Source organism: Protopterus annectens, chromosome 1.part2 (assembly GCF_019279795.1).
Source record: "Protopterus annectens isolate FY-2018-M chromosome 1.part2, PAN1.0, whole genome shotgun sequence".
Taxonomy (NCBI): domain Eukaryota; kingdom Metazoa; phylum Chordata; order Ceratodontiformes; family Protopteridae; genus Protopterus; species Protopterus annectens.
In genome coordinates, this window is record NC_056727.1 from 821553069 (window position 1) to 821569775 (window position 16707).

The 16707-nt window shown below is 37.9% G+C and overlaps 1 protein-coding gene across 1 annotated transcript in view; it reads right to left on the bottom strand.

Annotated features, from left to right (window-relative positions):
• The window catches only part of RYR2 (ryanodine receptor 2), a 6224161-nt gene that overhangs the window by 2133003 nt on the left and 4074451 nt on the right, over nt 1-16707 (bottom strand). Inside the window, exons 65-66 of the mRNA XM_044059048.1 lie at nt 4861-5099; nt 1762-1843 (exon numbers count right to left, since the gene is read on the bottom strand). Of these exons, the coding sequence (XP_043914983.1) occupies nt 1762-1843; nt 4861-5099 (321 nt within the window). The remainder of the gene's footprint in view (nt 1-1761; nt 1844-4860; nt 5100-16707) is intronic.

The following is a 16707-nucleotide window of genomic DNA, read 5'->3' on the forward strand; positions in this document are numbered from 1 at the left end:
ACTATCTATCTACTCATTTTGCTTACTGAAACTGACATGAGTGAGAAAAGATACTCTATAACTTGGATGCCCACAGGCAACTCAAGTACTATCTTGACAGAACTATATCTCTCAGATATTCAGATCAATTGGCTATTTCTTGTAAAGATAAGAAGAAGGGACAACCTGTGTCAAAACATACTTTTTCCAAATGGTTGTCTAAGACTACTATCTTTTGTTATAGTCACCATAATAAATCTATTCCAGGCAGGATCAAGGCCCTCTCTACCAATGCCTTGGATTCATCTATGGATTTTTGGAAAGGGGTGGTTTCTAGAAATATTCCAGAAGCTGTTACTTTGTCCAGTGTATGTACTTTTAGAAAACACTATAAGCTTGACTCCTTCTTGAGCTTCACTTCAAGCTTTACTAGCATGATTTTCCAGGGGTTCCTGGACTCTTCTCTTTCCAACTCCCAAAGGAAGTTAGTTATGGTTATCTACCCCTATAGCTAAGGCTAGCCAGAGTGTGTCGGCCCTTGCTGCCCCATTCTAATTAACTGATCCTCTGTCAAGCAGAGCCAAAGAAGAGATCCCAGGGGTTTATTATCTGTTACTCATCCACTCGTCAAGGTTTCTCTTGAAGAGTGTTAGTGAGGGGCTCTGCCTGTTGTAATTTGGAATTTTGTGAAGAACATAGTGCAGTTGTGTAAGCTGAACTCACCATAACAGTAGATGTTCAAATGATCACTGCTGCAGACGCCGCTCCCTCCCTCCATCCCCTTGTTTTTCTCATGTGTTTTTTTATGATATGGTCTGGACATTTATGTTTTGTTGTTCCTAGCATAGTTGGCTCAGCCTCCCTCTTACTGCTGGCAGGAAAGCTCTGAATGACTTCCTACCTGAACTTGTCTTTTAGTCAGCAGAGCTCAAGAGGCTTGACAGTTTGAGCATGCGGAAGGTGTCATGAAGCTCTGAAAGCTGGCCAGCCACTATATCCTTGGCAGGATATAAGTCATATCACTAAGGCCACTGCAGCAGTGATCATGTGAACATCTCCTGCCATGTTAAGTTGAACTTACACAACTGTGCTTTCTACAGTAGTTGTAGACAGATGGTTCTAGAGTACTCACAAGAAGAGGCCTCCCTTTAGTCTGTCTCCCTTATTGTAATGAGAACTGTTCCTAAGAACCCCTTCATTTTCTATCTGATGCTCTTGTGTGAGAACATGTACACTTGTGCATATTTTTTTTTTAATTTTCTAACAGTTCAATAAGTCAATAACTGCAAAACTTTGTCTCTTTACAATATGTGAACAAGCACTTCAATAACTGATTACTCCTTTATGTTTTTCAGCCATACAGTAAATGATAACTTGGTAGCAATTTATTTACATTTTGGTAAAGAGTTGTGAAGGATGGGAGGACCAATTCAGTGACAGACTTTTACAACTTAAAAAGCAAAAGCTATTCTACACATACATTCCTGTTTATTAGGCCTTCATCTCAGCTGAATACTGTACAGAAATGGCACAGCCATGCACTCTTGGTCATCAGTTTGGGGAAAAAATTTACTTTAAATTGTACTCCTATGTGTTAGTATACATTAGGATATATTAAACTGCCTGAATGGGATATAATTAATCTGCATTATGCAAATGTTGACAGCAACAGAAACTTTCTTCCAAATTAATAAAAACACTTCTTGCTTACTTTAACTTGAAATACTGAAGAGGTACCTTCATATCTATGACATTGTTGTGAAGAGCTGCATTTGAGCTTACCTTTCTACATAGATGCTTTTATTAGTGCCAAGGGCATACAAGTTACTAAGTATTCTATAGCAAGACACTTGTACGTCATCCACTGTAGAGAGAGAGAGAGAGAGAGACAGAAAAAAAGACATATCATTAAACATACTTACAAAATATAAAAGAAAAAAGACCCCAAGAAATTATGCCTTACCTGCAAACATGAAATTTACTGCTTTTATTAATAATAAATACTACACCTATAAATACTTTTAGCTAAGTCTTATACTGTCATTTTTGTACAAAATCCAAACACAGCCACCCAACCCAAGACATGAAGTTGTTTGAGATCTGCTCATGAATCTTGTTGTGAAATGCACAAGTATGTTTTAAGCATCACACATTAAAGTGCAAAATAAAGTTAGATAATGGTTCCACTCTCCTCAGCTGTAGAAAACTGAGTTGTTTCTCATTTGCTTAATGTCTTAAAAGATGCACAAACATATTAGTTTAACAGGCTTTCAGTCTGGCAACATATGACTGACTGATATCCATACTGGCTAACAGCATTTTACCTTTTCTCTTCTGAGCAACCGTTATCAATCTGAGCTGGTTATAAATCACAAACATGGCTTCAGCCTTTGAAGAGGATAACACAATACTTTTTGTTGTCCACACAGTGCAGATTGTTTAAATGCATATAGATAAGTATAAACACATTAAAAAACACTCTGTTCATAGGTTCATAGGTAGATACTAGGCTATCTGCCCTAGGGCATTTATAAGCCTAGCCAGAGTGTATTTGGCTTCCATCTCCCTATTTGATTAGCCTACTGTGCCTCTGTAAAGTAGGTCACAGAAGGTACCCTTTTAAGATTAGTTTACTGTGCTAAAGCTTCCTTATTGCACTTGAAAATGTTGCCTCATTAGTGCTCGGTCCATCAAATACATCTTGTCTGGACTCTGTAAGTACTTAACTTTACATCTGTCCTGGTCTTTGCTCTTAGCTAACTACAAAGTATTTTTAGAGTGTATTCAGCATAATGAGGGGACTGTATTTTACCTGTTGATTTCAGGGGAAGTTTTAATTAAAGTATTCATTGATTAACAATCTTCACCCTGGAAATGAGGTGAACAGTCAAGAAAACTGAAATACAAGCAGACACTGCCTAGTCTGCCCTTAAAAGGTAAGGCAAAGCAATGTAGAATAAGATTCTTTAAATGCCCACTCAGAGGTTTTCATTAGACACACACAAACACAAAAGGCTTTTTCTGCATCTCATCAGTCTTATGTTGCACTTTAATCTGTATACGCTTACTATAATTTTTATCATGCTGCAAAAAAAGGTAAAATATTCAAACAATTGTTTTCAAGAAATTATTTTTTCTGTACTGGCTGCTCATTTTACTTTTTGTTTTATTTAGGATATTTTACTCACTTAAAGTGAACTGTTCAATATTTATCTTAACAGTTCATTGGAGAACCATAGTGGATTTTCAGAATTCTTTCTTCTCCCCCATATTTGGTGTCCAGTTGGAAATAAGATGCTGCTGTTATAGTTCCCTCGAGTTCTGTGATCACTTAGGATCAGAAAGTGACCAGCTATCCAGCAGTTCCCTCTCCTTTACATCCATCCATCTGGCACATTTAAATATGGCTCTTTCTTTCAAAGGTTGTCTCCCCCTAATGGCAGCAGTATTGTTCTGCTCTTTGTTTCACTGATCCTAATCAACCAAACTTCATTCTGGTCAGCAGATATCAGAAATCCACCTTCCTATGCCTATCATTTTTGTTATTTTGTGACTGTGTTTCCAAAACCAGTCAAATATTTGTGAGTTCTAGCCTAAGCTGTACACATACCATAGAATAACCACAGGTCTACTGGCTAATACTGTTGTAGTTCCATGAATCCGTGTCTCTCATACAATGTGCAATCTACTTTACTATAACAATCCTGTTGTAGTCTGCTAAGATTGTGCCCACCTACTCCCCTTCTGCTAAAATCCACAGTGAAAATGGAAGTAAGACTGCTTTTTCAGAATATACTGTCTTTACTTTTCCTTCTTCAAGGCTGCTGTAATATTCTCAACAAGGTAAGCAATCGTTCCTTCAACTTTTACATTCCAGTATATTCCAAGGATAATATATGACATGGTTATATCCAGATTATAGTTTCTAAACATACTGGCTAAATAACTGATGCAGAACCTGCATCTGTACTATCCATAAAGCTACCAGTGCGAGGATATTTGTCCTAAAATTTAAATGTTTTGCCATGCACTCATTTGTATGATTTAAGATTTCTACTTCCAGCATTTACATGGTTTTATATTTTCTTTTTCTCTCTCTCCCTCCTACATTCCCGTTCTTACCTCAGATGGCATGTCTGTCTAATAGCACCTGAAGATATCAATTATCTTAAACAATTTAACATTTTTGAGGTAGTACCGCCACAATTGTTAGTTTTAATTCTAAACAGTGCAGCAGTTAACAGTTACTAAGAATTGTAGATCCTGTTTGTCAAAAAAGACATTCACATATTGTTAAGTTTGTGCACTAATGATTATTAATGCACATCAGAATGAAACAACACACAGTAAATGTGAATTACCAGTATTGTCACAGTTTCCCTGATTGGACTTGTGCATGTTTTCTGTTCATCAAACAATTAGATGAAAATACATTTACAGAAATGTTACAACTATCATTTGGTGCTGGTTGCTACTGCTTCAGAGAACCACTCACTGATGCAGCCATGTAGCAACAGACCACTGTAATGTGAAATAAGTTCCAGTTTTTGGCTCAATTTCCACTCCTCCTTCCTCACTGCCTGGCTCCTCCAGTACTGCAGCTTCTATTCAAACCCCAGTGACTGAGCTTACATTCAGCACTCCATCTGTCTACACTTGTCACTGAAAACTTTAATGAGGCAAGTAGGGCATTTCACTATGATTTCACAAGTAATCACAATTTCACCGTAACTTTAAATGAAGAATAGAAATACAGCAACTGTTTTAAAACAAAAAGCATAATGGGACACGAATTCTAAGTAAGACAACAATTTGGTATCAGTAAGTCTGATTTTTGTTAATTATGCTGATCACCCTAATATACATGAATGAAATACATACATATCAAATCTTCTCCAAACTGGTGTTGTCCAATATGCTCAAAAAATGAAGAAAGGACAGGCAAGAGGGCCACTGTAGTGTAGTTAATGATCTGGGTAACTCCCTTTGGCTGTGACCTGGTATGGGTGAACTGGCCTTGTTTCAGGTTTTCCATTGTCTTTTCCAGGTCCTCTGCTGCATTGTCAAGGAATGCCCGTAAAGCTGTCTTCACAGATTCCTGACCTGTCTTCATCACAGTCCTCCACATCAAAAAGAAAATGAAAACAACTTAAGGAATTTTACTCATTATAATACTTACTAAAAGTTAATCAATATTACACTAGTCTTAAATAAAAACAATGCAATAAAACTGTTACATTGTAAACCATAAGGTTCCAGGAATAATCAAGAAGCATGTCTAACTAAGCACATATAACAAAGTTTATGGGGAGGCATGGAAAAGCTACACTTAATCAGATCTCACAAAACCCTACAGAACAAGAAGCAAAGGGAAATAAATATCCCTGGGGGAGGAGTTTGTGCATATGTGTGGAGTTGTCTAAAGCTACTGATACAGTAATCCACACCTTCTTCTTGCCCATGTTTGTTATGCTCACTTTTGTCACGTAAGCCCTGCAATGGCTTAAGAATTGCATACACAAGAACATGAAAATGAAAAAGTAATGAGTACGTGTGAATACACAATACGAGGGATGAAATGATCACAGCTGATATCCACACTGCACTTGAAATATCTGACAGATATAGCTTATAACAAATTCTGAATCCTGGTGCTGTAGCATTACAGCACTTATTTTTCCAGGGGCTTTGACCACTGCACCTCCAACCATGGAAAGGAACCTGTGCCCAGCATCTCTGCCACCTTATCTGGTAGCTCTAGGATCGCTATATTTTGGAATACGGGTATACTCAGAGATATGAGAATTTCAAATTCATTTATACTCTTCTGCTACAGTTTCAAGGATTATAGTTATGGCCCACAGAGTTTCAATGTGCACCCATTTTGATAAGAGAAAATTACTGAATTGGCTGCATAGAGTCTGCAGTACCTACCAGAGGTAAGCCTGAATCATGACCTACCACGACCCCTTGAGTCACTTTTCAACTACAGCCTCAAAACAGGCTACATACCAAGTGAATGGAGAATGGCAACAGTTACCCCCCTTCACAAGGGTGGACCAACCCCGGAAACTATAGACACTATAGTTTGACTAGTCTAATATGTAAAGCCATAGAATGAATTACTATGGAAATGGTCAACAAAGACATTGGCAATCTACAGACACTGAATCCATCCCAATTTGGTTTTGTGAAAGGAAGGTCATGTCTAATTAACCTGGTAGACCTCTTTGAGAAGGTAACCAAGGCAATGAAGGAAAAAAGGTGTATACCGCCTACCTAGACCTGTCTGAAGTATTCAACACAATACCCAACTCAGATATTGTGGTCAACCTCACCAAACTATGGATAAATCCCTACACATCTTGCTGTAGTCCCAGTTGGCTCACAGATAGGATTCATAAAGTCAGGACTGGTGAGACCAGACCACCTCCACCAAGACGCAGGTCACCAGTGGAGCACCACATGCTGGGCCCACTCCTGTTTGACATTTACTTCTCAGGCAGAGGCTAATGTCAAGATCCTCTGGCTAACCAAGTTCGCAGATGACTGCAAATTGGAAGTTATCATAAATTCCCCTATCACATTAACATCCTGCAAGAGGGTCTAACACAGACAAATGACTGATTCCAAAGCAAAGTATTAAAACTTAATGCAAAGAAGTGCATTGCAGTGCCTTTTTGAAAAACATCTACCCAAATGCATCCCCTTATCAATACAAGACACCTCTAAGAGCTGACCAGATAGTCAGATATCTGGGAACATATGTAGATAGTAATCTGGCCTTTGACCAACATGTAGCCAAGGTAGTAAGAAAAGAATTCTACATCACACAACTTATAAGTAAAGGTATGGCATCTAGGTCCAAGGAAGCTTGATTATCACTCTATTTGACCGTCATCAGACCCATCAAAGTACAATGTCCCCATCTGCATATCCGTGACTAGCAATATGCACTAGTTGGAATGCCCACAGAGGTTCCTCACAAAGAGAATCCAGGATATTAACACACTCTCCTATACAGATTGCCTTAGAGCCTGTCTCTATACTCGGTCTCCTACAGGTTATTGAGATGCACTCTGTTCTTGGCATATAAAGAATTCTTAGACCCAACCTTGCTGGAGCTTGTGCACATCCATAAAATGAGCAGCAGTAGGAACACTAGATTCAGGGATTGGAACTTTGCTTGTGACATAAAAATAACACGCTGGTGAGACAGATATGTGATTTAAGGGATCCCCATGCTCTAGAATAGGCTCCCCATCCATGTGAAGCAGAGTCCATCCCTAACCTTATTCAAATGTAAACTTGACCATTGGATGGGAATTTGTAAATTCATCCCGGGGCTGGCCATCATGTCTTTTAAAGACAGAGGCTGACAGTAAACATTCACAAACTAACATCCCCTTCACATAACTTTTTAGCAACCTCCTAACTAACATACTTCTCCTAACAAACCTATCCTCCCAGTTAAGAGACCCATGTAACCAGAGGATGCAACTGGGTTGAGTTGCATGGCTAGGCTAAATAAAAGCCCCTGTTGATCAATAGCCTTGTATATACCTATGACTGTATGAGAGGTGGTAACAGCTGATGAGGCACCTCAACCCCATAGGGAAAGAAAAATGGGAAAAAGGGGACTTGAGGACAACAACGATGATGATGATGATGATGATAACTGACTGCAGTCCAATTTAAATTCTACCACATTATTATGAGGCATGTCTGTAGTGCAAATGCCATGTATGCTGATACATATGTCATATGTCAAAAAACTCACATGCCTTTAAGGGAAGTGAGAAGTGGAAGCAGGGAACAGCTGCTGCATTACAGAGCACACAACCTTCCTAGCTTAGAGCAATACAGGAAGCAATCACAGCTTCCTGCCCACAAAGTTAAAGGCACAAACAGGAGCTGTGATTACAGAAGAGCATTCTACAAGCCTTCATTCCATAGTTAAACAACGGAATAATTCACCAAATGAGTTTCAATACTGTGACCCAGTAGAAACTTCTAAGGCAAGTTTGGATAATTTCTATTGTGATAAAATGTTCATAACTAACAACATGGACTTTTAGGCAGGCTGATATGGACTTTAGCCTTGTCTGTATTTTGAAATTAAACTTGAACTTTTACTGGGATAAATTTAATAAACCACTTGGAAGCACTTTGCAGAAAATAAAAATACATTTATGTCAGATGGGTAAATGTTTGTGTTTTCATTTGAGTTATTATTATTTGTTATACTCATTTAGGTTCATTGTTTCATTGCTACTTACTAGGCATGCAGTCCAGGGGACCAGTTAATAGTCTAGCCCAATTTCCCAGTTGTCCCGGAGCACTGTCTGGTTAAAGGGCTTGCTCAAAGACACACCGAAAATAAAGGAAAGCTGGGGGAATAAAACTCTGTATCACAGGAAGCACATTGTTAACAGCTCATTGCCTTTCTCTTTTGTGCTGTCTGCCACACTATAAAACAATAGACTTGCACAGCAAAAGACAAAGAGGTAAAAATAAAATGTGTCTAAAATGAATGCACTGCAAACCTCTGTTCTTGATATGACTATCTGCAGCGAGTGCTTTTTCTAGGTTACATCTGATGAGTCACGGGATGCATCATCCAATACCGATGATGCCCACCATGGACAGCACATGCAAGGGAGTTCTCTATAGGCTGTGCCTAGTAAAGGCAATCAAGTTCCACCATGCAGCCTGGACATAGCAGTTACCGAAAAATGTCAGAATGTGCAAGACACAGGTGGTGAAGGATTCATGAGGTTTCAAAGGGATTGATCAACAACAGTTGTAGTTTATATACATATTTTTTATAGACTATCTACAGAGAAAACACACAGATGATCACACACTGATTCAGATACAGATGAAGATGCACTGTCCATCTCAAAGCCTTATTCCTCTCCTTGGTATCATAAACACTACTGAGGGACACTCTCTGCATTGCTTACAGGGCATCTACCAATCCCATCCTTTCAGAGCGACTGCACATTCTCAAGTTCAATAGCAGCAGAAACACCTGCTCAAGAGATTGTGTTTTTTAAACCCTTTTATTAAAATTATCGCTTAAGACATAGGCAAACACACATTAACATAAAAACAAAAACATACTAACATTTTCCTTTTACACACATTACACATCACACGTTTTTCTTCATAACTACCATCAGTCCAACATTACATAATTTACTTGATTCCTCCCTTCCCTTAAATCTCACTCATCCTCCTGCATGTAGATTTCCCACAATTTCCATTTATTTCTATATAATTCACTCCTTCCCTTTTCTGAAGATCACTCTTGCAGTTTTATCTCTTTTATACTAATCAATACTTCAGATGTAGTTGGGTTAAGGCATTGATTTACATTTTCTAGTAAATACTTTTGTGGCAACAAACAGAATTAATCTTAACAAGGCCTTACTATATACAGGCAAATCAGATCATGTGTACCAGTGTGAAAGAAACATTCCTAAGTTACAGCCATTTGTTCATCCAATATTTTTGACAGAGTACTCTATATGGAACTTTTAAAATCTGCCAACTCATTATACTCCCAAAATGTATGTTCCCAGTTACCTTTTTCTTCCCTGTTACACCTCCAATGTTTGCTATCTACCCGAGGAAAAATTTGTTGAAGTCTGCTTGGTGTATAAAAATACCTATGCAAACACTTCTCTGCTCAAGAGACCTTAATCTCTTTTGCAGCTTAAATATAACACGCTGGAGAGATAAATATGTTTCACAGAGAAGAATCACTTCTCTACAATTATCTTCCTCTCCAAATTAAGCAAAGATTATCACTTACTCCATTCAAACATAATCTGAATGAATGTGTGGAAAACCACAAGTTCACTCCTGGATTACCCTTGCCACTTACTGACAGTGGTAACATGTAAATGTCTGCATTGCTCTAATTAGCTGTACTTAACAGAGTTTGGGTTTAATAATACTTGGAATACTAGGGTTAATAAACTTTTTGAGGAATGCATGGTTAGTCTTCTGAAGATCCTAAGATCACTAACCCAGTAAGTACATATAAGCCTATGATTAGGTGGTAAGAGACAACCAGACAAGGCTATTTGAGTTCACTGGCAAATTTGGCATTAATATCACTGTCTGTCAACTCCAAAATGCTTCTGAATATTTTCTGAAAAGAATGACCTGGATGGGACTCAGGCCTCATGTCAGATATCTATGCTGAAAGAGAAATGGAGCTTATGAACCCGTTGAAATTCTTAGAACTAAATAGCAGAACTACAACCAGAGACATGGGAACAGATACTAAGTCCAAATTTGCAGCATAATAGAGGATTACCTCTACTCTGAGGTATAAAGATGCCACAGCTATTATTCACAAGTATCAGGGGTTGGAGATGCAGACTGAACAAGAGCAAAGCATGGGCAAAGCTTTCTTGGGCAATGTTTAAAGGGAATAACAGAGAGTTTCAGAATACGTTGTAATTGTTTGATTCACAATTTATGTTTAAATGAGTTAGGATCAGAATACGTTTTAATTGTTTCATTCACAATTTATGTTTAAATGAGTTAGGACTTGCAGTACTGGTTCTCAAAATTCTGATATGACACAATGTAGCCCAGGTACTGAAAACATATCCCACATGTCCAAGAAACTGCTGTCTAGTTAATAATGGTATGTATGCATGTGTATATATATTATAGACACAGTCCTTTTAATTAAATAAGAAAACATGGCTTGTGGATTACTGGTCCCCTAAGTTACTGGTCTCGTCAGAATGCAAAAAGTATTTCCTGCATATACAGACTTTCTCAAACAGCATTACAAAAGAACATTCCTGGATGCTGATGCTGTTGATAATAATAATAATAATAATAATAATAATAATAATAACAACAACAATAATAATAATAATAACAATAATAATAATAATAATAACAATAATAATAATAACAATAATAATAATAATAATAACAATAATAATAATAATAATCATATAAACCCAATCATTCATTTCATCGATTCTTTTCCCACAGTGCATACACCACAAAAATACATATTTGTAGATGAAATTATTCTGTACAAAGGCAAGCTTGGGTTTAAGCAGTACATGTCATTAAAAAGTTCTCAATCTGGCATAAAGGGTTATGACTTGTGTGAAAGTTCACATTTGACAAAAACTGGAGAATATGTACTGTATACAAAATAAAAACCTACTACTACAAGCAAAGCAGTGGAAGACACTTGGCTCAGTGTGTGGAACCAGTGGTTAGGGTAGTGAAGCACAATGTGCAATGCCTCTGGCAGGGCTAAGAACAGACTAGGACATGTCTTGTTTTCTCTAACTATGAACTTTTTTATGCACAGATTGCCTTTCAGCCCCATACTTGAACTTTGTCAATACAGCCTGCAGTCTGAGTTTTGATGAACTGTAAATCTATTTATACACTAGTGCTCTAGGAGGCATGTTTAAACTGTGGTGACAGCATTCCATATGTGTATTTATTTAATGAATTCATTTATTATTTAATTTTGTTTACCTTAATTATGTAGCTGCAAACTGTCCAAAAATGTAACCATTTATGTATAGTGATAGGTCTAAAGAAAACAAAACTGTGTTGTTTTCTAACTTTTGTACAATGGAGCCAACGGGTGCTGTCTGGCACAAGACCTGGTGGCAGTCAGAACCTCAGACCATATAATGTCATCAAATGAAACAGAGCAGATGGGCTACATGTTGCTCAAATACCCAAAAGACGATGTAGCGTAAAATATACTAAAGTTAATTTCCATCTAGCAGACACAGCTGTGTACGTTTTTTTTCCTAATCTACAAAATTAAGGTGGTACATTCAGCCAATATGTAGATAATGAAGCTTGTGTAGGAGAACAGAGCTCCATGTTCAGTGATGATACTGAGCTTGACCTTTCAACCATCAACTTCTCAATCAGAACGAAACAAAAGAGTGCAAGGTTTCCTCGGCCAGGGCGTCACAACAGTCAGCAGTATGAAGAAGAAAAGAAGTACTCACATTGAGCATTCAAAGCATGCAAGTACTGTCAGACTGCAGCGATGTCCTGTGTGCTGACATATGTTTTAGAGAGCAACACACCAAGAGTAGTATGGAATCCCTGCATTTTGGAGCAGCCCCCACGCTCCGCTGAATAAATGTATACATGCAGTGACACCTTCATGTATTTCATTTTCAGAAAATTAACATGCACAACATATTTTTCATTTCTTATTCAAAAAAGGTATGTTTCAATCAAAACAGAACAAATTATTTCTGATAGCTTGTGAGGGAACTAACTGGTATGCTCAAATCAAGCTCTAAATGTAATGGCAATCTTATCTAGATTTTATACCTGACTGTCCAAAGACATTTCCCTGATTTTTTTTTTCATTATAAACTCTCAAAATGAATGACAGATAGCCATTTATTCATAGGCACCATGTGAAGGGTCTCATTTCATTTTCTCAGTCTGACATTTTGTGTTATATTCAGTTTTCATAAGGTGTCAGTATCTGATTTGTAATCAGGATACAAAAAGCAGCACATTTCCAGAACAAGCCTGTACTAAAATGACATATAACAAGCCACAGATCCAAAGATGGAAGTCGGTGGGGTCAAAATCAGTGTTGAGCTGCATTTAAATCTTTGTGAGAAAATGGCAGTTTTAAGTGCTTTTTTTATATGACTTCCCCTTTACAATGCTTGTCAAGTTTTTTACTAATTCGTACTTTCACTCAAAGGAAAACTGATATTCTTTGCACATAAGCAGCAAATGTAAGGGCTCATAGGCCTTTTACTGTCTCAGTCTGAAATTTTACATTACACTTTTATTTATTTATTTGCAGTTTGTTAACCGGGAAAGTCCATTGGGCCAAGATGAGCCCTTTTTCATTGGAAGCCCGAGAAGAAAAACTCCACGGTAAATATGAACAAAAATCAGCAAAAGTAATAACACGAATTAATGGGTTCCTATCACATAGTTGAACTTGTACAAGTTCGAACCTTATATGGTCAAGACCATAAGTTCGAACTTGTACAAGTTCGAGTGTTTCAACAGAAATCTCCATAAGGGGAGGCTTGCTCCCCTGCTTACAACAGTTTATTTTGTTTTTCCTTTTTTTTTTTTTTTTTTTATTCATAGTCGAAGTTTTGTAAATTCAAATGGAACGGTTCGTTCATTTCATGTTCGAAGTTATAAAACTTCAACTATGTGATATAGACCCAAATTAATACAGTAATACCTTAATCGTATGTACTTACAATAGATAATACCAAGCGTTAATGCAGAACGTTCTAGAAACAAATAAGGAGTAGTCAGTACATGATATAATACAATAGAGTTACATTACATCAGTAGTACAGAACCCTAAATAGAGAGTATACATTTTATTTTATGTGTCGGGCAGAATGCATATCTGAGCTAGGGTAAGGAAGGAGGAGTAGGAGTAGTGGGAGGAAGATTAGGATGGGTGGGAGCAGGAGCATTCCCAGGCAGTGGAGAGATAAGAATGGTACAATGCCTTAAAGGAGGAAAGATTTTGTGCAGTATGGATGTGGGGAGGAAGTGAGTTTCATTTTCGTGCAAGGGAGAATGATAGAAGGAGTTGACCAGGGGTATGTGATGGTTTGCGTACTTCAAGGAGGTTTTGATTATTAGATCTGAAGGTTTGGTCAGGAAGATGAATAGTAAGGACTGAGGAGAGGGAGGCAGAGGCATTAAGAAGGGTTGAAAATGAGCCTATGGGCAGTGGAGAGTTGAATGTCGGATAGATAGTTTGGGAGTTCTAGCCAGATCAGGGAGTGTAAGGAGTCACAGTGGTGAGGAGAGGATTTTGAGTTGGTAACAAATTTGGCAATTTTATTGTCGCAGAATGTTAGTTTAACTTTGAGGGTTGCTTGCAGGTTGGTAAGGAGAGGAGCTCTGTACATAAGGGAGGGGAGGAGGTATGTGGTAGAGAGGGTAAGCTTAGTTGAAGACGTGAGGCAGCGATTGTGCCGGTAAACCATTCCTAGTTTCGGATGGGTTTTCTTAATATTGTTTTGGAGGTGATGGTCACATTTTAACTGTTCATTGAGAAGGATGCCTAGAAGCTTAGCTTGGAAGACTATTTTGATGGGAATTTTATTTAGGCTCTCTATAAAGCAGGTGTTTGTGTCTATTTTGGTATTTTTAGAAGGAGTAAAGACCATGATTTTGGTTTTGAATGCATTAAGAGCTAAGTGTTTATTTTGCATCCAAATCTCTGTGCTGTTGAAGGCGGCAGATAATGGTTGCGTCGTCTGCGCACTGTACAAGTTTGGCTTTGGGGATGCATTGGTGGAAGTTGTTTATAAAGCTATTGAATAAAAGTGGGCCCAGGATAGATCCTTGGGGGTTGCCAGTCTGAGTACTAAGGTAGGGGGAGGTAGAATTATTCCATTTGGTGGCTTGCTGTCTGTCAGAGAGATAACTGGAAAACAAATTCAAAGAGGAGGGAGAGAGATTAAAATGGGAGAGCTTAGAAAGAATTAGGCTGTGGGATACTGTATCAAAGGCCTTAGAAAGGTCTAAGAGAAGAGCAGATGCAATATTACCAGAATCATGGGGGCAGTTGATGTTTTTAAAAAAGGATAGAAGGGCTGCAGTGGTATTATGTCCAGATCTAAATCCATGTTGTGTAGGAGTAAGTGGTTGTCTAAGAGGTAGGGTAAAAGTTGAAGGTGAATACATTTTTCAAGAATTTTTGAGATGGGGGAGAGGATGGCAATGGGGTGGAAGTTGGGGATGTCAGAGTTGTTGCCTCCTTTATGTAAGGGAATGATAAAGGCTTTTTTCCAGAGGAAGGGTACATAGGATTCTTGGATTGAACAGTTGATGAGGACTGCGGTGCCATCTGCAGCTAGCGTAAGGAAGTTGGTAGGAAGGTTGTCAGGGACGTTGGAACAAGGTTTTAGTTTTTGAAAAAATTTTTATAGTGGAAACTGGGATGGGTTTGAAGGAGAAGAGAGAGGGGTAGGAAGTAAGTGTGGTACAGGGAGGGGGGTTGTGTGTAATAAGAGTGAACAGAGTCATAGAGTTCTGAGGGAAAGATGTGGTGAGCTTGGCAATTGAGTCTATGAAGAAGGGAGTTAAATTTGGTGGCTATGACATGGTCTCGGGAGCTAGGGTCAGGGCAGGGATTGTCTTTTCAGCCAGGAGGGTAATGATACTATTCCAAAAGTTTTTGGGATTGCATTTCTGGTTGTTTTGAAGCTTGGAGTAGTAGGATTTGCGGTATGAAGCAATTTGTCTTTTAACTTTATTACAAAAAAGTTGTTTGTATTCAGTGAGGTTGTTGAGTGTTTTATGTTTTGGAAGAGTTTCCATGATTTGTCATGAGTATGCATGAGGGTTAATGTTTCTTTTGAAAGCCATGGAGTGGTAATGGATTTTGGCCTTTTAGTTCTGGGAGGGGCAATGCTGTTTAGTAGGTTAATAAAAGTAGTGTTAAAGTAAGTAACAGTGTTGTCAAGAGGAAGAGTTTTCACAGGGTTCCAGTTCATCAGTTTTAAGCTATCGGAAAAGGATTATGGGTTGAAGTTTTTGAGGTTGTGGGTTAATATATAGTTGTGCTGTAAGTGTATGGAGGAAGAGGTGTGACAAATGAAGGCAGGCAAGTGATCACTGAGGGAATCAGGCAAAGTGCCGCTGTCTGAGATATTATTGGGGTGTGAAATTAAAATCCAGTCCAGAATGTTTTCTGAAGAATTGTCATTGTTGGCTCTAGTAGGAGAGTTAACTAACTGAGAAAAGTTGTATAAGTTAATAGTCTGGGAGGAGGTGGTTGATTGAATAGAAGTCCAGTTAATGTTAACATCTTATAAGATTACTGTTTCATTGGTAATATTAGCTGAGAACCAAGAAAGTATATCTTCCAAAAGGGGAATGTTATTTCCAGGAGGAATATATAAGGCGGCTATGGTTATGTTTTTATGGTTGTTGATTTTCAGGATGGCTAGGGTTATTTCAGCTGTACTGAATTTAGGTATATGGTTGGCACAAGGAATTACTGTTAGGGAGGAGGAAAAACGTAGTGCTACTCCTCCTCCTTTCTTTAAGGTTCTATCATTTCTAATGATTCTGTAGCTGGGGGTGGTGATTTTGGAGTCTTTCAGATGTGGTTTGAGCCATGCTTCGGTGAATGACACTAGGTCAGGGTGGTTGTTTCCTTTGGAAAAACTAACTGAATTCAAGTATAATTAGTTGCTTAAGGGTTCTACACCACTTCAATAAAATTGAAACAGTGTACAAATAAAGACACATGGTACACAAGTAAAGAAGACCTTACACACCAAAAGCAAGCTCAAATAAGTCAGTATTTAAAAATTGTTTAAAACCAGTGAGAAATTTCTACTTAGAAGCAAAATGCAGAACATGTAAAAAATATATCAGCTATAAGTTGTCATCACCTCAGGTGTAAAAATATAATATACATTTCAGCAGACAAGGCAATGCTTATATTGCTGCAATAATGTCATGACCTAATTTCAATGTACAATAAAAGGTAATATGCTGTGGTCAAAATCATGACTAAGAAGTAACAAAATCACTATTGGTAAAATTGCAGTAATAGGTGCACAGTGTACCTGAATCCCCAATAATAATTCAATGAAGGCTTTATTAAGACTCCTTAAAGAGATTTAAGATAATGCCTCACAAACACAGAATAAAATATCACTTCATTGTACACTGTCACAGTCTCTT